A 21,384-nucleotide genomic window follows, 5' to 3' on the forward strand; every position below is an offset into this window, starting at 1 on the left:
AAGTAACTGGGACTACAGGTGTATGCCACCATGCCCAGCTCATTTTTGCATTTTTTGTTTCATCATGTTGCCCAGGCTGGTCTCAAACTCCCGGGCTCAATTGATGCACCTGGCGCGGCCTCCCAAAGTGCTGGGATTACAGCATCATTTCACTGTAATCTGTTGGTTCAAGCAGTCACAGAAGCCCTCGCAGGTTCATGGGGAGTAGACATACACCCGCGTTTTGACAGGAAGAGTGTCAAAAATTTGAGGCCATTAAGAAATAAAATGGCCGGGTGCAGTGGCTCACACCTGTAATCCCAGCACTTTGGGAGGCCGAGGCAGGCGGATCACCTGAGGTCGGTGTCATGCGTGTCTGTGTGAAGAGACCACCAAACAGGCTTTGTGTGAGCAACATGGCTGTTTATTTCACCTGGGTGCTGGCAGGCTGAGTCCGAAAAGTGAGTCAGCGAAGGGAGATAAGGGTGGGGCCGTTTTATAGGATTTGGGTAGGTAAAGGAAAATTACAGTCAAAGGGGGGTTGTTCTCTGGCAGGCAGGAGTGGGGGGTCACAAGGTGCTCAGTGGGGGAGCTTTTTGAGCCAGGAAAAGGAATTTCACAAGATAATATCATTGCTTAAGGCAAGGACCGGCCATTTTCACTTATTATGTGGTGGAATGTCATCGGTTAAGGCGAGGCAGGGCATTTGCACTTCTTTTGTGATTCTTCAGTTACTTCAGGCCATCTGGGCACATATGTGCAAGTCACAGGGGATGCGATGGCTTGGCTTGGGCTCAGAGGCCTGACAGTCGGGAGTTTGAGACCAGCCTGACCAACATGGAGAAACTCCGTCTCTACTAAAAAAAAATACAAAAAAATTAGCTTAGGCCGGGCGCGGTGGCTCAAGCCTGTAATCCCAGCACTCTGGGAGGCCGAGGCGGGCGGATCACGAGGTCAGGAGATCGAGACCATCCTGGCTAACACGGTGAAACCCCGTCTCTACTAAAAAAAATACAAAAAACTAGCCGGACGAGGTGGCGGGCGCCTGTAGTCCCAGCTATTCGGGAGGCTGAGGCAGGAGAATGGCGTAAACCCGGGAGGCGGAGCTTGCAGTGAGCTGAGATCCGGCCACTGCACTCCAGCCCGGGCGACAGAGCGAGACTCCGTCTCAAAAAAAAAAAAAAAAAAAAAATTAGCTGGGCGTGGTGGCACATGCCTGTAATCCCAGCTACTCGGGAGGCTGAGGCAGGAGAATCGCTTGAATCCGGGAGGCAGAGGTTTTGGTGAGCTAAGATGGCACCATTGCACTCCAGCCTGGGCAACAAGAACGAAACTTGGTCTCAAAAAAAAGAAAGAAAGAACAATAAAAGAAAAAGAAATAAAATAAGGCTGGACGCAGTGGCTCAGGCTTGTAATCCCAGCACTTTGCGAGACTGAGATGGGCGGATCATTTGAGGACAGGAGTTCGAGACTAGCTTGGCCAACGTGGTGAAACCCCATCTCTACTGAAAATACAAAAATTTGCCAGGCATGGTGGCACACACCTGTAATTCCAGCTACTCAGGAGACTAAGGCACGAGAATTGCTTCAACCCGGGAGGTGGAGATTTCAGTCAGCTGTGATCGTCCCACTGCACTCCAGCCTGGGCGACAGAGCAAGACCCTGTCTCAAAAAAAAGAAAGAAACAAAAGAAAAGAGACTGAGCCAGGGGTGCCAGTGTGCATCTGTAGTCCCAGCTACTTTGGAGGCTGAGGCAAGAGGATCACTTGAGCCCAGGAGTGGGTAACATAATGAGACCCTGTCTCTAATTATAAAAACAAACAAACAAAAACTGTCATGAGGACAATAAGCTATTCTAACTGCAGTATGTTCAGAGAGATTCAGTTCCTTGCCCAGAGGACAATTACAGATGTGAATGGTGATAACAACAAAAACCAGGTTGAAAGGAGATCGGGCCGGGCCTGGTGGCTCACGCCTTTAATAGCAGCACTTTGGGAGGCTGAGGTGGGTGGAACACCTGAGGTCAGAAGTTGGAGACCAGCCTGGTCAACATGGTGAAACCCCATCTCTACTAAAAATACAGAAAAACTTAGCTGGCTGGGCACGTGGCTCTTACCTGCAAAAATACAAAAAAATTAGCCAGGCATGGTGGCAGATGTTTGTAATCCCAGCTACCTACTCAGGAGGCTGAGGCAGGAGAATCGCTTGAACCCGGGAAGGGGAGGTTGCAGTGAGTCGAGATCATGCCACTGCACTCCAGCCTGGGTGACAAGAGCAAAACTCCATCTAAAAAAAAAAAAAATTAGCCAGGCATGTTGGTGCATGCCTGTAATCCCAGCTAATTGGGAGGCTGAGGTAAGAGAATTGCTTGAACTCAGGAAGGTGGAGGTTGCAGTGAGCCAAGCGCATGCCACTGCACTCTGTCTTGGGCAACAGAGTGAGACTCTAACTCAAAAAGAAAAACAAAAACAAAAACAGGGAACAGAAGAATTATTCAACTATGCTCCACCTTGATCCCTGACTCACAGAATCTGTGAGATATAGTAAAATGGTTGTTGTTTTAAGCCACTAAGTTTTGGGGTAATTTGTTATGGAGCATTTGTTATGGTAATTTGTTGTAGCCAGAGCCATCATGTTTATTTGATTGCTTACCATGTTTTCTGCCTCTAGAATGGGTGCTCCATGAACTGCTTTGTTCCCTGCCATGTGCTCACTGTCCAGCCCAGAGCCTGGCACATAGTTGGTGCTTAATAAATATTTGCTGAATAAATGAGAGAGTGGATGAATAGATGTATGCCCACCACACTTGGGTTCAACTCCGTGCATCCAGCTGGGTAGAGTTTCTGGGATAATCCTGCATATGTCTTGGCATTGGGAAGAGAGGCATTCAGGCACCTGCCATCCCCTGGCAGCCTAGTCCCCAGTCCTGGAAGGGGGTACTGAGAGTGGCTTTGGTTACCAAAACCTATTGTTGCATGAGGGCTCAGTTAGTGCCTACCTGCCATGACCTCTCTTTTCTGTTCCAGCCTCCAGACTTTGCACAAATGACTTCTGGTGATGTCTTCCAAGCCTCGTTTGTCTGAATTCACCTCCTCCAGAAAGCCGGTCTAGTTTGGAAACTCTCAGGCTCCCTTCCCGACCTCCAGAGACAACCTTCCTCCCGCTTGTTGACAGTTGCAGGGATTGCTTTAGGATCATTCCCACCCAGAGCCCCCAGGTGCCCCACACGGCCACCTCCCACCCTGCACAATTCAGTCCCCTAGCAATGACATTCCCAACCCAAAATACCTGCTATGTGTCAAATCCTGTGCTGGGTGTTTTGCTGCTGGTATCTCAGTTCAACACACTTCCACAACTCAGTGAGGTCAGATCCGTGATTGTCCCATTTTATGAATGAGAAAGGTGAGGCTCCAAGAGGAAACACTAGTTCCAGGTACCTGGCTGGCAGGTGCTCTTCTGGGATCCAGTTCATCATTATCATCATCATCATCATCACCATTATCATCATCATGACTGTAACTTACTAAGCACTGACTGTGACGATAATGATCTACCAAAGGATGCCCAATTCAAGGGGTTAAACTTCAAGCAGAAAAAGGATATTTTCCTGGTTTCAAAGTATCTCCCTAAGTACATTTAATAACTACACAGAGTAAAATAATAATTTTTTTTTTTTTGAGATGGAGTCTCTCTTTATCACCCAGGATGGAGTGCAGTGGCACAATCTCGGCTCACCACAACCTCCACCTCCCGGGTTCAAGCAATTCTCCTGCGTCAGCCTCCCGAGTAGCTGGGATTATGAGTGCACACCACCATGCCCGGCTAATTTTTGTATTTTTAGTAGAGACGAGGTTTCACCATGTGGGCCAGGCTTGTTTTGAACTCCTGACCTCGTGATCCACCCGCCTCGGCCTCCCAAAGTACTGGGATTACAGGCGTGAGCCATTGCGCCCGGCCTAAGATAATAATTTTACAGTGGAGAAGTCCAGTAGATACTGCCCTAGATAACTGATCAAGGTTAACGTCATTCGTCATACATGTCAACATCAGGTGCTTCTGCAAGGATGCACTGAGGAAGGCATGACACCACTTCTGTGACATTTTCCCCATAATTCATGACTTCAATTTGATCACAAGAAAATTTCAGACAAATCCAACTTGAAAGACATTCTACTAAGCAGCTGAATAGGACTCTTCAAAAGTGTCAAGGTCGCAAAAAAGACGGAGACTGAGGAACTGTCACAGATTGAAAAAGACTGCCAGTGCCAGGTGTGGTGGCTCACACCTGTAATCCCAGCACTTTGAGAGCCTGAGCCGGGGAGGATCACTTGAGCGCAGGAGTTTGAGACCAGTCTGGGTAACATGGTGAAACCATCTCTGCAAAAAAAATACAAGAAGTTAGCTGGGTGTGGTGGGCTCACACCTGTAGTCCCGGTTACTCAGAAGGTTGAGGTGGGAGGATCGCTGGAGCCTCGGGGGTGGAGGTTGCAATGAGCTGAGATCACACCACTGCACTCCAGCCTGGGCCATAGAGTGAGACTCTGTCTGAAAAGAAAAAACAAACAAAAAAAAAAACCTGGTTTAGGCCGGGCGCGGTGGCTCACGCCTGTGATCCCAGCACTTTGGGAGGCCAAGGTGGGCAGATTGCGGGGTCAGGAGATCGAGACCATCCTGGCTAACATGGTGAAACCCCGTCTCTACTAAAAATAAAAATAAAAATAAAAAAAATAAAAATATTAGCCAGGCGTGGTTGCTTGAACCCAGGAGGTTGAGGCTGCAGTGAGTCGAGAGCGAACCACCGCACTCCAGTCTGGGTGACCATAAGAGACCCTGTTTTTTTTTTTTAAAAAAAAAAAAAGAAAAAGAAAAAAAGAAAAGAAATCTAAACTGCATAGGGATCTTAGGGAAAGTCTCTCTGAGATGACGTTTGAGCTGCAAATTGAAGGACATTGGTTGGGGTTTGGGTGTCAATACATAACAACCTCTTCTTTGTCCAAGTTCTGACACAACAGACAGCCAGATGAGGAATCAGGTATATTGAAATCAAAATAACACTTCCTTATTGTTCAGTCACTGTTCCTGCATGACAAGCCAACTGGTGTTTAGTGCGTAAAATAACTGATGCTGATGGTTTCTGTGGGCCAGGAGGTCAGAGAGGGCACGGCAGGGATGACTTGTCTCTGCCCCATGAAGTCTGGGGCCTCAGCTGGAAAGACTCAATGGCTACGAGGGCCTTGATGGCTGAGGCTGGAATCATCTGGAGTTGTACATGTCTGGAACTGGATGCTGGCTGTAGGCTGGCACCTCAGCAGGGCCCTGAGCCAGCACATCTACACATGACCTCTCCATATGGTCTCTCCACCTGGGCTGGCTTGGCTCCCTCATAGCATGATGGCTGGGTTCCCAGAGAGAGTGTCCAACCACGTGGCTTTTTTTTTTTTTCTTTTCTTTTTTTTTTTTCTGAGATGGAGTCATGTTCTGTTGCCCAGGCTGGAGTGCAGTGACACAATCTCAGCTCACTGCAACCTCCGCCTCCCGGGTTCAAGCAGTTCTCTGCCTCAGCCTCCCAAGTAGCTGGGATTACAGGCGCCTGCCACCATGCCTGGCTAATTTTTTTTTCTTTTTTTGAGACAGAGTCTTGCTTGTCGCCCAGGCTGGAGTGCAGTGGTGCAATCTCGGCTCTGCCTCCCAGGTTCAAGCAATTTTCCTGCCTCAGGCTCCTGAGTAGCTGAGGTTACAGGTGCCCACCACCACGCCCAGCTAATTTTTTTATTTTTAGCAGAGACAGGGTTTCATCATATTGGTCAGGCTGGTCTCGAACTCCTGACCTCAGGTGATCCACCTGCCTCGGCCTCCCAAAGTGCTGGGATTACAGGAATGAGCCACGGCGTCGAGCCTTTTTTTTTTTTTTTTTTTTTTTTTTTTTTGTATTTTTAGTAGAGACAGAGTTTCACCATTTTGGCCAGGCTGGTCTTGAACTCCTGATCTCATGATCCGCCCACCTCAGCCTCCCAAAATGCTGGGATTACAGGCGTGAGCCACCGCACCTGGGCCCACATGGCATTTTTATGATCCAGAAGTCACATAGCAACTTTCACCATATTCTGCTGTTTAATGCTGTCACAAAGGTACATCCAGGCTGAAGGAAGAGGGACATAGATCCCACCACTGCAGGGCAGGAGTGTCAAGGTCACAATGGTCCAACTAGCATGTGGAATTGGAGATACTGATGAGGCTATCTTCTTTGAAAATACAACTTACCACAATTCCTGATGAACTACTTAGTAAAGCATAGCTTTGGTCTGTGAGCGAGAGGCTAGGTGTGTTGCTCCAGTAGAGCTTTCTCAGATGGAAACAGGTGGTGGGAATAAGACTTGCCCTTGAGAGAAGAGCATTTTAGCAGAGGGAAGAGCAATGACAAAGGCCCTGCCATGGTCAAGGTTGGTTGTGTTCTAGGAACTGAAGCCCAGCGTGGCTGGGGCGTGGTGGGAGAGCAGGAGAGGCTGATGAAGAAGCTGTGTTTGGAAGGTTTGGTAGTGGGGACCTTGAACGTCAGGCTAAAGAGTTTATTGGGAAGCCAGCGGTGCCAAGAAAGGCTCAAGGATGCCATGAGGCTGTCCCCGCATAGGCTGTCCCCACATCTGGGGGCCAAATGCCCATGCCCATGTGCAGGCCAATTGTGTCTCAGCGAAGACAGAGGCCCTGGCCTCCAGGATGTGAAGGGACTAGTGCCTACCCTAGGGCACTCCCAGATCTCACCACCTCAGCCCCTTTGCCAGGTTGGCCCCCCTCCTCTAGTGTGTCTGCCCTGGTCGGGAGGAGGAAACAGGAATAGTATGAAGCAATCTGACCTGCCCCCAGGAGGTTTCCATCTCTAGGCCACCTGTCATGTCCTGTCCCGGTGAAATCTAGTTAAGGGCATTCATCTACCCCTGATCACACTATGGGCTCTGTGGCAGGCCAGGAAACCTGCCATTAGTGGCATCCACCTCTATGGCAGTCCCAGCTCAATGTCAGTTTCTGTTGTTGTTTTTGAGACGGAGTCTCACTCTGTCACCCAGGCTGGAGTGCAGTGGCATGATCTCGGCTCACTGCAAGCTCCGCCTCCCAGGTTCACACCATTCTCCTGCCTCAGCCTCCCGAATAACTGAGATTACAGGTGCCTGCCACCACGCCCGGCTAATTTTTTTGTATTTTTAGTAGAGACAGGGTTTCACTATGTTAGCCAGGATGGTCTCAATCTCCTAACCTCGTGATCTGCCCGCCTCAGCCTCCCAAAGTGCTGGCATTACAGGCGTGAGCCACCACGCCCAGTAGTTTGTTTTTTTGAGACAGGATCTTGCTCTGTTGCCCAGGCTGGAATGTAGTGGTGCAATCACAGCTCACTGCAGCGTAGAGCTCCTGGGCTCATGCAATCCTCCCACCTCAGCCTCCTTAGTTGGGACTGCAGGTGTGCACCACCACATCCTGCTAATTTATTTATTTATTTTTTGTAGAGGCAAGGTCTCGCCATTTTGCCCAGGCTGGTCTTGAACTACTGATCTCAAGCAATCCTCCCTCCTCAGCCTCCCAAAGTGCTGGGATTACAGGGGCAAGCCACCACGCCCAGCTCTCAGTGTCGGTTCTGACCTGGCTTGCCTGTCCAGGGTTTTAGAAGCACTTGCTGGACGGGCCACCGGAGCTGCGGGTCTTCCCGTGACGTCCTCCGAGCCTGAGCTGCTGCTGGGACACTCTCAGTGTTCAGTGACTCCCACGGCTCCGCAGAGCCTCTGCTCTCACGGGTGAGCTGGGTGGGCCTTGCTCTCCGCTCCTGGCCATGGCCCTCGGCTCACTGACCACGCCCATCGGCTCGCTGGCCCTGCCCCCTCAGCTCCTGGTTTCCTTGCTGTCCCCTGGCCTCACTCCTCGTGGTTAGCTCTGCCCATTCCCGCCTCTCCCTGCTCCTTCTGTACTAGACCTCCTCCTTGGGTTCAAGGGGCCCTCGGGCCTCCCGAAGGGCTGGGAGTCCAGGTCTGTGATGTTTTGTCCAGCACCTCTTCCTATTTTCACCTTAGGGTCCTGCGTGAGGCCTAGCTCTTCCGCAGTATCCCCTCTAGGCTGGCAGGCTGGAGGTGGGTCCTCTGTGAAACCTAGAGCCTGGGTGGGGGTCTTGTTGGCAGGGGGATGCTGAGGCTGTGGCTCAGGTCTTAGCGTCTGGGCAGAATCTGGGGGTCTCCCTGGAGCCGACCAAGTGAGTGTGAGCTGCCATCCCTCCTGTTGGCAGGTCTTAACCTGTCCCAGAGCTCTCGGCATGTCGGCCCTGTTGTGGCAAGTGGCCTGAATGCCCTCTCCGGAGCCCTCTCCACCCTTGGACCCACCAGGGTTCCAGAAGACCCTTATTCCTTGGCTTTGGGACCCCGAGTGGCCTGCCTTAAGGGACAGTCCATCTCTTCCCAGGTTCAGGACCTCAAAAGGAGGCTCCGCAATCGTCCTGCAGGCTGTATTCCCTGTGAGCTGCTCAGGGCCTGCCTCTACCCCATGGCTCTCAGCCCAAGGGTGGGCTTCTCCCACAGATGTTCCTTATCACAGCATCACTCAACTTCTGGAACCTGATGTTCCCACAGAGGCTGGGGCGGAAGAGCGCAGGGAAGAACAGAGGGACGCCTTTCCCAAATGCCTTCCCTTGGGAGACCCTGTGAAACTGAGGGGGGTGGGGGGGAAGATTAGACCCAGAAATGGTGCCGCTTGGCCACTCAGAGTGGCTGTAGTAGAGCCATGCATAGACACAGGCCACTCACTCCAGTGCAGCCACCACCCTCCCAGCCACCCTGAAAAAAGTCTGGCAAGACTCATCAGCTTCTGCCTGGCGTGGTGGCTCATGCCTATAATCCCAAGCACTTTGGAAGACCAAGGCAGGAGGATCCCTTGAGCTCAGGAGTTCAAGACTAGCCTGGGCAACATAATAAGACCCTGTCTCTACAAAGCTTTAAAAAAAAAAAAAAAAAGCCATGGTTTTTCCTCCAGATTCTTGAAGAAGCGTCTTCCCCTGTCCTCTGTCCATAGGACTACTCTATAGAACACCCTGCTCAGCAACCAAGAGGTAAGGGGTGGTCCTTCTTTTTTTTTTTTGGAAAGGGAGTCTCACTCCGCGGGCCAGGCTGCAGTGCAGTGGTGTGATCTCGGCTCACTGCCACCTCCGCCTCCGGGGTGCAAGCGATTCTCCTGCCTCAGCCTCCCGAGTAGCTGAGATTACAGGTGCCCACCACGCCTGGCTAATTTTTGTCTTTTTAGTAGAGACAGGGTTTCGCCATGTTGGCCAGGCTGGTCTCGAGCTCCTGACCTCAGATGATCCACCCTTCTCGGTCTCTCAAAGTGCTGGGAGTACAGGCATGAACCACCACGCCCGGCCAAGATGGTCCTTTTGGGGGTCTCACATTTGGAATTACTTTGGTTGGGGAAGGGGAGGAGCAGCTCCCAGAGTGACCAGCAGTGGGCCCAACCTGGCCAGTTCTGGGAGCTGGACGTCTCATGGAACTCTGGAAGACTCCCAAGCTGCCTTCTCAAAGATTTGTCTCTGGCACCGTCCAGAATGGAGGTGATGTGCACTCTAGGGTCCCTCTAACACCTTCCCTTGAGCCCCTCGCCTTCTAGGCTCATCTGCCCCCAGGACTAAGCCCCCTCCATTGATTGATTGATTGATTGATTGATTGAGATGGAGTCTCGCTCTGTCGCCCAGGCTGGAGTGCAGTGGTGCAATCTCGGGTCACTGCGACCTCCACCTCGGCCTCCCTAGTAGCTGGGACTACAGGCATATGCCATGACGCTTGGCTAATTTTTGTATTTTTAGTAGAGATAGGTTTTATTTTATTTTTTATTTATTTATTTATTTATTTATTTATTTATTTATTTTTGAGATGGAGTCTTGTTCTGTCGCCCAGGCTGGAGTGCGGTGGCTCGATCTCGGCTCACTGCAACCTCCGCCTCCCGGGTTCACGCCATTCTCCTGCCTCAGCCTCCCAAGTAGCTGGGAATACAGGCGCCTGCCACCATGCCCGGCTAATTTTTTATGTTTTTAGTAGAGACGGAGTTTCACCATGTTAGCCAGGATGGTCTTGATCTCCTGACGTTGTGTGTGATCCGCCTACCTCGGCCTCCTGAAGTGCTGGGATTACAGGCATGAGCCACCACGCCCAGCAAGATAGGTTTTCTTCATATTGGCCAGGCTAGTCTCGAACTTCTGACCTCAAGTGATCTGCCCGCCTTGGCCTCCCAAAGTACTGAGATTACAGGCGTGAGCCACCACACCTGGCCAGTCTTTAGAGACTGTCTGGAGCAGGCCGCTATGGCCTCGTTAGGGTATAGGAACCCTGATGGAAGACATGGGGGCTGGGCATACCTCAGGGACCTAGAGCAGGGAGACCTGGAAAGCTCTTGTCTCCAGGCCACCGAGGGGACCCCCAGCCCTCGCCCATTCATCTGCCATCCATATACTGACAGTCCCGGGACACATTTACTGAACTCGTGCTCTGCTCCATTCGAACACATCACTCCTTTTCTTAACTTTGGTTGCCTCCCACCTTCTTTTTATTTTATTTTATTTTATTTATTTATTGAGACAGGGTCTCATTCTGTTGCCCAGGTTGGAGAGCAGTGGTGTGATCTCAGCTCACTGCAACCTCCACCTCCCACCCCAGCCTCCTGAGTAGCTGGGACTACACAGGTGTGCCACCACACCAGTTTAATCACCTTCTTTAAATAAAATCCAAGCTCCTTACCATGACCTACAGGTCCTTCTTGGTGGTCCAGCCCACCTCTCCCTCCATCCAGCCTCCCCTTTAACCATGACACTCTGGCCAAGATGACCTCTCTTCTTTTATTGTTGGTTTTGTTGTTGTTTTGAGATGGAGTTTTACTCTTGTTGCCCAGGCTGGAGTGCAATGGTGGGATCTCGGCTCACTGCAACCTCTGCCTCCCGGGTTTGAGCGATTCTCCTGCCTCAGCCTCCCGAGTAGCTGGGACTACAGGCGCATGCCACCACACCCGGCTAATTTTTGTATTTTTAGTAGAGATGGGGTTTTGCCACGTTGGCCAGGGTGGTCTCGAACTCCTGACCTTAGGTGATCCGCCCGCCTCGGCCTCCCAAAGTGCTGGGATTACAGGCGTGAGCCACAACGCTTGGCCTAAAAGATGTTTCTGGAGTAGGAGGCTTTGGGCCTAGCTGAAAGGTTTGTGTCTTCAAAGGCCTGAAGAGAACATCCCAGGTGGGAGAAACAGCAAGGAGGGAACGTGTGGAGGAGGCAGGGAGACCCTGCTCTTGGGACTACTGTCTGCAGAGGGTCTCCAGAGGCAGGACCCCAGGGGTAGGGACACTGATGCAGGAGTCGCTCTGCAGTCCCTCCCCCCAAGCTGTGGGCCGGGGTGCCCCCAGGGACGCGGGCTGTGCGCTCCCACGCCCAGCCGAAGCAGGACGTTCCCACGCGGGGGCGGCCCTGAAAGGCTGTGGGGCGGGCCGGGGGCGGGCGCCCGCGCTCAGGTCCCTCCGCAGCGGGTTCTCAGTTGCTCTCTGGGCAGACCCAGGTCGCACTCCCGCTGCCGAGCCCGCGAGGTGAGTGAGTTGGCGGAGGACCCCGCAACCCAAGCCCGCGCGTCAGGGGCGCGGCTCGGTCTCCTGCCTTCGCCGCTGGGTCGCGCCCCGAGTGGTCCCTGTCTTAGAGGGTTGGGGGGCTTCATGCAGGTTAGAGTTGAGGGTTCCTGGGGAGTCCTCTGTCTGCATATGTATGCCATCTTTATCCCCAAATACAGATTACACCCTCCCTCTCTGGATATGTGGAGCTCTCCCACCCACTAATCATAATCACTGGCCGGAGCTCCTCTTTTCTAGAAGTGCGGGCCGCCCCCTCCCACTTATCACCTGTAATGTGCCCCCTCCCTCACTCTATTTGTTGGGTGTCCCTCTCTCCCGCTAGATGTGGGATCCCCTTCTTTTCCCCAGATGTGTGTCTCCCTCCCTCTGACCCAGTTAAGTCCCTATCCTCTAAAGCCCCTCCCCACCCCCATGGATGCCAAACCCTGAGTCTTCCCTGGGGGTGGGAGACTGGGCTTAGCCGGTCTGGCTGAGCCCAGTCCCCCACCCCCAACCAGATCCAGCAGAGCAGGGCTGTGTGCACGTAGGCGGCCAATTATGGGGGAAGAGGTGGGGGCCAGACGGTCTGTCTGTTCTGCCTGTGCTGGGCAGGGAAGAGAGCCTGGGGACCTGCTCCCTCTCAACCTGGACCCCCACCCAGCTTCCTCTGGGGAGCAAACAACTGAGCAGAGTTCTCTAGTCTGGCCAGACTGAGCTGGGGCTGGCACTAGAACCCAAGCCCTCAGCCTCAAACTCTTCAGACCCTGGCCCAAGACTTAGGCCTCCTCCCACTTCTCAGATGGTGAATTGAGGTCCCAAGAAGGGGCTCCAAAGGTCTAGGACCCCCATTGCCCCCCCTTCCCAGGGATATCAGACAAAATTAGAAGGGTCAAGGGCATGAGGGCGACCTTGAAACCCTGGGATCCCTACCACTACCATACCAGTGGAAAAGGGTTTCTCCGTCTGGCCCTGAGGTTTGGGGGCAGAGGGTGATGTGGGGGCAGAACTCATCTATACCTCCACGCCCCCAGATGCTGCCCAAAGCTGCCTGGAGCTTGGTGCTGAGGAAAGGTGGACGTGGAAGACGAGGGATGCACAGCTCAGAAGGCACCGGTGAGACCTGGAGTCCTTCCTCCCAGCCTAACTCCAGAGATAGGGGCAGGGGTCCCCTCTGCCCCCTTTGCCCTTCCATGCCACCCTGGGCCTGTTCCTACCACACTTCCTATGATCCCACTCCTTGGTCCCAGGCCAAGTTTCTCCAGGAAATGGAGTCCGTGGGGTGAGCAGACAGTGGCCATCTCCATTCCAAGCTTCCTTAGGAGCCCGCCCCCAAGCCTCAGGTCCCTAGGTCTTTTGTCCTGAGGTGGAGGATGCTGACAGAACCTTGGACCCTGATTCCTACTTTCCAGACCCCAGTTTGAATGCTAGTAAGAAGAAAGAGACCTGAAGCAGGAGAGACTTCAGCCAGATAGCAGAAGGGCCTTGCTGACCCATGGAGAATAACAAAGAAACATTTATTGAGCCCTTGCTAGTATCCCAAGCTATTATAAACCATTTTTTTTTTTTTTGAGACAGAGTCTTGCTCTGTCGCTGAGGCTAGAGTGTTCAGTGGCGTGATCTCAGCTCACTGCAACCTCCGCCTCCTGGGTTCAAACGATTCTGAGTCAGCCTCCCGGGTAGTTGGGATTATAGGTGCCCACCACTGTGCCTGGCTAATTTTTGTATTTTTAGTAGAGGCGGGGTTTCACCATCTTGGCCAGGCTGGTCTCGAACTCCTGACCTTGCAATCCACCCGCCTCGGCCTCCCAAAGTGCTGGGATTACAGGCGTGAGCCACCAAGCCCGGCCACTTTCTTTATTAATATAGTTAGAGATAGGGTGTCCAAGGGGCAGCCTGGACTCAGCTCCTTCCATTGTGTCTGCAGCCCGTGGTGGGGGGAAGACGCCCCGCTACACCAACTGCTATGCCCAGCGCCACTACCCCATGCCAGAAGAGCCCTTCTGCACAGAACTCAACGCTGAGCAGCAGGCCCTGAAGGAGAAAGAGAAGGGAAGCTGGACCCTGCTGACCCACGCCGAAAAGGTGGCCCGTAGGTGTCAGGGTGGGGCTGGCTGGAGAGAGTGGGTTGGGGCCTAACTTTGGAAAGAAGGGCCTGTCAGGGATCAGAGGGCAGAGAGAGGCCCCCAAGACAGCCAGAAACCTCCAAGCACCTGAGGGGTGAAGTTTATGCCTTTGTTCGTTTCTTTATTCACTCACCTATTTGTGCATAGCCTGATGTTAGGCAATGCTGGGGACAAGAGGTGAATCACCTGGATAGTTCCTGTCCCCATGGTGCTCCCAGTCCCGTGGGGAAAACCAGTACAGACCCCAAAAATTGTAATACAGAATATGTGACTAGGGTGAGGTGTGTTCAAGGACTGTGAGATGAAATCTTGGTGGACCTCCCAGAGGAGGGCACATTCCAGCTGGCCTTTAAGGGTGAAGAGGAGGGCACTGCCAGGGAGTGGGAACTGCATGGGGAAGGGTGTCCAGAACAGGAGACTGTGGAGGCTCCTGGAATTGAGTGATGTGGGAGAGATGGAACAGAGAGAGGCAGGTGAGGTGGTTGGGGAGGAGCCCTCTGACCCTGGGAGACTGGAGGGATGTGTGGTCCCTTGTCATGTCCACCAGAGCATCCCTGAGCTGACCCTTTGATATTTGGAGCACCTTATTCTCATTCCATGAATGGGAACACTCAGCCTGACTTCCAAGATTTCAAAGGATTCCTAGTGGGGAAAGGTTCATGCTTCTCAAATTCATTCATTCAGTCAACATCTTATTGAGCACCTACTGCAATACCATGCACTGGGAATGCAGCTGTGAGCCAGCCAGGCTCCCTTTCTGCCTGTGAGCTTGCATTTCCAGCCCTCTCTCAACACCTTTCCTCTCTCCCTCTCTCTCTCTCTGTCTCTCTTTCTCTCTCTCTCTCTCTCACACACACACACACATATCTTGGTTTTCTCTTCATTTCAGAAATTGACACTCTTTATCTGAGCGTGGTGGCACATGCCTGTGGTCCCAGCTATTCAGGAGGCTGAGGCAGGAGGATCGCTTGAGCCCAGGGGAGTTGAGGCTGCAGTGAGCTGTGATTGTGCCACTGCATTGCACTCCAGCCTGGGTAACAAAGTGAGACCCTGTCTGGGGGAAAAAAGAAAAAAAAAGAGAGAGAGAGAGAAAAATAAATGACGGACATTCGCCAGGCAAGATGGTCATGAGCACCACCCCTAATATGTACTGCACGCTTACAGGTAGCAGGCACCGCTGTGGAGGTAGGTGCTCTCATTAGCTCACATTTGAGAGCCTCAACTCAGTGAAGTGCAGTCACTTGCAATGGTCGCACGGCTAGAGAGTGGTGGAGGCAAGATTTGAAACCACACAGACAGGCACCAGGGGTTTCACCCTTAGCTGCTATACCACATTAGCTACAGTGAAGATTTGGTGGGATGCTTGGTGCATTGCAGTGTAGCCTCACAGATCAGTTAAACAACTTTTTTTTTCTTTTTTTTCTTTTGAGACAAGGTCTCTGTCACCCAGGCTGGAGTACAGTGGCCCCATGTCGGCTCACTGCAACCTCTGCCACTTGGGTTCAAGCGATCCTCCTGCTTTGGCCTCCTGAGTAGCTGAGACTACAGGCGGGCACCACCACACCTGGCTATTTTTTTTGTATTTTTTGTAGAGACAGGGTTTCACCATGTTGGCCAGACTGGTCTCGAACTCCTGATCTCATGATCCACCTGCCTCAGCCTAAAGTGCTGGGATTACAGGTGTGAGCTACCACGCCGGCTATTTATTTATTTATTTATGTATTTATTTATTTATTTATATTTCTGTAGAGACAGAGCAGTCTCACTATGGTTGCTCAGGCTGCTCTTGAACTCCTGGGCTCAAGCAATTCTCCTGCCTCGGCCTCCCAAAGCACTGGGATTACAGGCATGAGCCATCATGCCAGGCCAAATGCCTTGAGTCTTGTCAGACCTCTTCCAGGGCAGGCGGGCATGAGATCACATACTCCAACCTCAGCAGCAGAGTGAGACTGTCTCAAAAAAGAAAAAAGAAACGGTCTCACCCTGTTGCCCTGGCTAAGACAGCACTGTATGGGATCCTTGCTCACTGTAGCCTCAAACTCCTAGGGTCAAGCAGTCCTTCTGCCTCAGCCTCTCGAGTGGCTGGGACCACAGGCACATGCCACTGTACCTGGCTACTTTTTTATTATTTATTTATTTATTTATTATTTATTTTTTTGAGATGGAGTCTTGCTCTGTCTCCCAGGCTGGAGTGCAGTGGTGCAATCTCGGCTCACTGCAAGCTCCGTCTCCCTGGTTCACGCCATTCTCCTGCCTCCGCCTCCCGAGGAGCTGGGATTACAGGTGCCTGCCACTATGCCTGGTTAATTTTTTGTATTTTTAGTAGAGACGGGTTTTCACTATGTTAGCCAGGATGGTCTCGATCTCCTGACCTTGTGATCCACGCGCCTCAGCCTTCCAAAGTGCTGAAATTACAGGCATGAGCCACCGCGCCCAGCCTTACCTGGCTAATTTTAAAATTTTTTGTAGGAACAGGATCTCGCTATATTGCCTAGGATTGTCTCGAACTCTTGGACTCAAGCAGTCCACCTGTCTTGGTCTCCCAAAATTCTGGGATTACAGGCATGAGCCACCATGCCTGGCCCCCTCCCTAATTCTGTTGAAATGAAATCCAGATTCTTCTCCATGGATTCTGACAAGGTCCTGTGTGAACCGGCTCCGGCCAGCCTCTCGTTTGCTAAATTCCCTCTCTTTTGCTCATTTCACTCCAGCCACAGTGGTCCTCACTTCACTCTTTTCCTACCCACTTCCTGCTTCTGGGTCTTTGCATTTCCTTCCGGTTTTCACCAATTTTCTCCCATTGATTTTTCAAGCCTCAGTTCCAATGTCACCTCCTCTGAGACACCTTCCCTGGCCACCCAACTGTTTGCCTGAAGCATTTGCCACGGTCTCCCCTCTTAACTCGACAAGGGCAGGGATTTTCATCTGGCTTACTCACTGCTGTCACCAGTTCTTGGTCATGCTGTGCATATAGTACATGCTCCGTAAGAATTTGCTGAATGAACAGCATCTGCTGCAGGGAGGCGGAAGCCAGGGATCACTTAGAGTGGATGCACCTGAGGCCCTTCCCCCCTCCCCCCCAATTGCCTCCAGTGTACCGGCTCCAGTTCAATGAGACCTTTGCGGAGATGAACCGTCGCTCCAATGAGTGGAAGACAGTGATGGGTTACGTCTTCTTCTTCTTTGGATTCGCAGCTCTGGTGATTTGGTGGCAGCGGGTCTACAGTGAGTAGCAACATCTCATCTAGATGCAATCCTGGGCCGTGACCTTGTGGTCACGGCCACCAGATGGTTTCTTAAAGGAACCATGCTGGCACTCATCTGAAGAGTTGAAAATGTCTGAAGAGGTGTAGTGTGAAGGGCAGAGCATGGCTGTCTAGGTTTGAATGTAGGAACTTTACCTCTCTGGGCCTCAGTTTCCTCATCTGTAAAATGGAAATAGTAATGTTCCATTTCAGGGTACTTAAGAGGATTTTAATGAGAGAGGGCTATAGGCCAGTGTTTGGCTCATAGTCATGAATGGTGTTGTAACTGATTGTTGTGTATGAACTATGTGTTTTTCGGTGTATATATATATATATACATACACGGAACCTCTGCCTCCACAGTTCAAGTGATTCCCCTGCCTCAGCCTCCCAAGTAGCTGGGACTACAGGAGTGTACCACCATGCCTGACTAATTTTTGTATTTTTAGTAGAGACAGGGTTCGCCATGTTCGCCAGGCTGGTCTCAAACTCCTGGCCTCAAGTGATCTGCCTGCTTGGAACTCCCAAAGTGCTAGGATTACAAGCATGAGCCACCACGCCTGGCCTATTTTTCAATATATTGCTTCAGCTACTGTAACAAAGAGTCCCCAACTTACAAGAGCTTAATTTAGATAATGGTTTATTCCTTTCTCACAACAAGGGCAGAGAAGCAATCCAGACAAATGTGGGGACTCCACAATGCAGGCTCCTTCTGTCTTGTTGCTCTGCATCCTTGACATGCAAGATGGCTGCTCCAGCTCCTGCCATCAAGCCTACATTGCAGCCAAGGAAAAAAGGGAAAGGGAAAATAGGCTCCTCTTTGAGGCCTAGAAGTTGCTCAAACCACTTCTCCTCACATGATATAGGCTGAGAAATGATCATGTGATCATCTGGCTACAAGGGAAGCTGGGAAATATAGTCTTTAGCTGGGTAGTCACATGTACAGCTGAGCTTTTATTACCTCTGAAGAGTGGTTCTCAAAAGTGTTCTCTGTGTACCAATAGCACCATCTAGGAACTTGCTAGAAATGCATATTCTCAGCTCCACTGGTCAGACACTCTGGGGGTAGACCCCAACCCCAACAATTTTTTTTTTTTTTTTTTGAGAGAGAGTTTTGTAGTGGTGCGGTCTCGGCTCACTGCAACCTCCGCCTTCTGGTTTCAAGCGATTCTCCTGCCTCAGCCTACCAAGTAGCTGGGATTACAGGCGCCCGCCACCATGCCCAGCTAAGTTTTGTATTTTTAGTAGAGATGGGGTTTCACCATGTTGGCCAGACTGATCTCGAACTTCTGACCTTGTGATCCGCCTGTCTTGGCCTCCCAAAGTGCTGGGGTTATAGGCATGAGCCACCGTACCCGGTCTGACTCCAATAATTATTTAATTAAATTAATTAATTTATTTATTTGAGATGGAGTCTTGCTCTGTCACCCAGGCTAGAATGCAGTGGCGTGATCCTGGCTCACTGCAACCTCCGCCTCCTGGGTTCAAGCGATTCTTCTGCCTCAGCCTCCTGAGCAGCTGGGACTACAGGTGCATGCCACCACATCCAGCTAATTTTTATATTTTTAGTAGAGATGGGGTTTCACCATATTGGCCAGGCTGGTCTTGAACTCCTAACCTTGTGATCCACCCACTTTGGCCTCCCAAAGTGCTGGGATTACAGGCGTGAGCCACCACATCGGCCCAGCAATTTTTATTTTAACTGCCCATCCCTCTGGTAGACCAGTGAAAGGCTCAGCACCTCCCATGCATCCTGGAAGGGCTAGTCTAGCCTAGTGCTTGGCACATAGTCGATGCTCATAAAGGTTGTTCCCTTCCTGCTCCGCTCCTGGGATAGAATGTACCAGGGATGGAGGTCAGGAAGGCTGAGTCAGCCTCAGGACCAGGTGGACCAGAAAGTAAGGTATGAGAGCTATTGGGAGCTCGGGCCTCCAGGCCTTTCCTGTCCCCATCCACACATCAAGGTGCCTAAAATGCCTCTATGAGTGCTTTCAGCTTTTAGGTTAAGTATTGCCTCTCCCACCAGATTTTTTTCTTTTTTTTTTTTTAAAAAAAAGACAGGGGTTTTTCTATGTTGCCCAGGCTAGACTAGAATTCCTCAGTTTAAGAAATCCTCCCATCTTGGCCTCCTGAGTAACTGAGACCATAGGCACACGCCATTGCACCTGGCTCTCCCCATTTTTTTTTTTTTCTTCTTCTTTTTTTTTTTGAGATGGAGTCTCGCTCTGTGGCCCAGGCTGGAGTGCAGTGGCCGGATCTCAGCTCACTGCAAGCTCCGCCTCCCGGGTTTACGCCATTCTCCTGCCTCAGCCTCCCGAGTAGCTGGGACTATAGGCGCTCGCCACCTCGCCCGGCTAGTTTTTTGTATATATATATATATTTTTTAGTAGAGACGGGGTTTCACTGTGTTAGCCAGGATGGTCTCAATCTCCTGACCTCGTGATCCGCCCGTCTCGGCCTCCCAAAGTGCTGGGATTACAGGCTTGAGCCACCGCGCCCGGCCTTTTTTATTTTTATTTATTTTTTATTTTTATTTATTTATTTATTTATTTATTTTTATTTATTTATTTTTTTTTTTGAGACGGAGTCTCGCTCTGTTGCCCAGGCTGGAGTGAAGTGGCCGGGTCTCAGCTCACTGCAAGCTCCGCCTCCCGGGTTCACGCCATTCTCCTGCCTCAGCCTCCGGAGTAGCTGGGACTACAGGCGCCTGCCACCTCGCCCGGCTAGTTTTTTGTATTTTTAGTAGAGACGGGGTTTCACCATGTTAGCCAGGATGGTCTCGATCTCCTGACCTTGTGATCCGCCCGTCTCGGCCTCCCAAAGTGCTGGGATTACAGGCTTGAGCCACCGCGCCCGGCCTTATTTTTTATTTTTAGAAAGAGTCTTGCTCTGCCACCAAGGCTGGAGTGTAGTGGCATGATCTTGGCTCAGTGCAACCTGTGCCTCCCAGACTAAACCAATTATCCTGCCTCAGCCTCCTGAGCAGCTGGGATAACGGGGATACACTAATTTTTTGTATTTTTAGTAGAGACAGGGTTTGACTAGGCCAGGCTAGTCTCGAACTCCTGACCTCAAGTGATCTGCCCACCTCGGCCTGGGCGTGATTAAAGGCATGAGCCACCGCGCCCTGCTGCCTGTCCCCATATTTTTAAAGTGAACACTCTTACCTACTTCCTACTCTCAACCCCCTTAGAAAGTAAAAGGAATTATTTCATCCTTTACCCTGCCCAGCAAGCGGAAACAAACTCAGTAATTACATAATTATAGTAGATAACATGTATCAGGTGCTTAATATTTGTCTAACATTGTGCCAACAGCTTTGGAAATACTCAGTTCCCACAATCCTAGTGGATAGGACCTGCTTTTGACAGGTAAGGAAACTGAGGCTCAGAGAGGTGAAGTAACTTGTTGAAAGTCACAGGGCAAGGGAGTGGTGGAGCTGGGATTTGGATTCAGGCAGTCTTCAAATCAGTGCTCTTATTACCACAGGCCACAGAAGTAGGTAAGGCGACTGAGTTGGGAAGGACCTTGGCCTGGCTCCCACGGTCCTTGGAGTCTAAGGCAAAGCTGGGATCAGAACCGAGAGGTGCCTGGGGCGATGCTTTAGGAGAAAGTCTGGGGTGCTGGGCTAGACAGGGTGGAGGGAGTGCCTCAGTGCAGGATACCCCAACCCCGGAGTAACTTGTACCGTCAGCCTTGGGAGTAGCTGGGAGGCTACAGGGTGGCTGGAGACCCTGGCTGGTGGAGGAAGACTGGCCGGATCCTGAGCTCCCCCATGCACTCCCTGCAGTGTTTCCTCCAAAGCCCATCACCTTGACGGACGAATGGAAAGCCAAGCAGCTGCAGCGCATGCTGGACATGAAGGTCAATCCTGTGCAGGGCCTGGCCTCCCGCTGGGACTATGAGAAGAAGCAGTGGAAGAAGTGACTTGCATCCCCAGCTGTCTCCCTGCGGCTCCACCCTGGCTGGGAGCCTCTGCCGGCACCTCCCCTCCCCTCCCCTGCCCTTAACCCCAATAAAGCTGATTGGTTCTCTTCTGCCTCTCACCTCCACTTCAGACTTTACTTGGCATCTAAAATTAAGCATTTTACCAGGCGAAGTGCAAGAAGGGCTCAGAACTCATCTGGTCAGTGAGGGCTTCCTGGAGGAGTGGGGGCTAGAGCCAGGGCTTAGGTGGGATTAGGAAAGGCAAGAAGAAGGGAAGGCATCGGGGTGGAGCAAGTGGCTTAATCAAAGGTGAGGACACTCTTTTATTCAGCTAATTAACAAATACTTGGCCGGGCATGATGGCTCACACCTGTAATCCCAGCACTTTGGGAGGCCAAGGAGGGCGGATCACTTGAGGTCAGGAGTTCAAGACCAGCCTGGCCAATATGGTGAAACCCCGTCTCTACTAAAAAATACAAAAATTAGCCTGATGTGGTGGTGCATGCCT

General features: G+C 51.5%; 1 protein-coding gene across 4 annotated transcripts; it reads left to right on the forward strand.

Moving 5' to 3' along the window:
• Positions 1–11,512: 11,512 nt before the first annotated feature.
• COX4I2 (cytochrome c oxidase subunit 4I2) lies at positions 11,513–20,995 on the forward strand. Of its 4 annotated transcripts, none has more exons than XM_074004994.1 (6): positions 11,513–11,563; positions 12,613–12,694; positions 13,506–13,670; positions 16,798–16,929; positions 20,267–20,320; positions 20,740–20,995. In XM_074004994.1, the coding sequence occupies exons 2-5, from the start codon at positions 12,613–12,615 to the stop codon at positions 20,302–20,304; spliced, it is 417 nt and encodes a 138-aa protein (XP_073861095.1). In that variant the 5' UTR covers positions 11,513–11,563; the 3' UTR covers positions 20,305–20,320; positions 20,740–20,995. The 4 variants fall into 4 exon arrangements, with proteins under 4 accessions (XP_073861095.1, XP_005568685.1, XP_065379015.1 ...); XM_065522943.2 differs by lacking the exon at positions 11,513–11,563 and adding an exon at positions 12,170–12,383; XM_005568628.3 differs by lacking the exon at positions 20,267–20,320.
• The last annotated feature ends 389 nt before the right edge of the window (positions 20,996–21,384 follow it).

Source organism: Macaca fascicularis, chromosome 10 (genome assembly GCF_037993035.2).
Source record: "Macaca fascicularis isolate 582-1 chromosome 10, T2T-MFA8v1.1".
NCBI classification, from domain to species: Eukaryota; Metazoa; Chordata; class Mammalia; order Primates; family Cercopithecidae; genus Macaca; species Macaca fascicularis.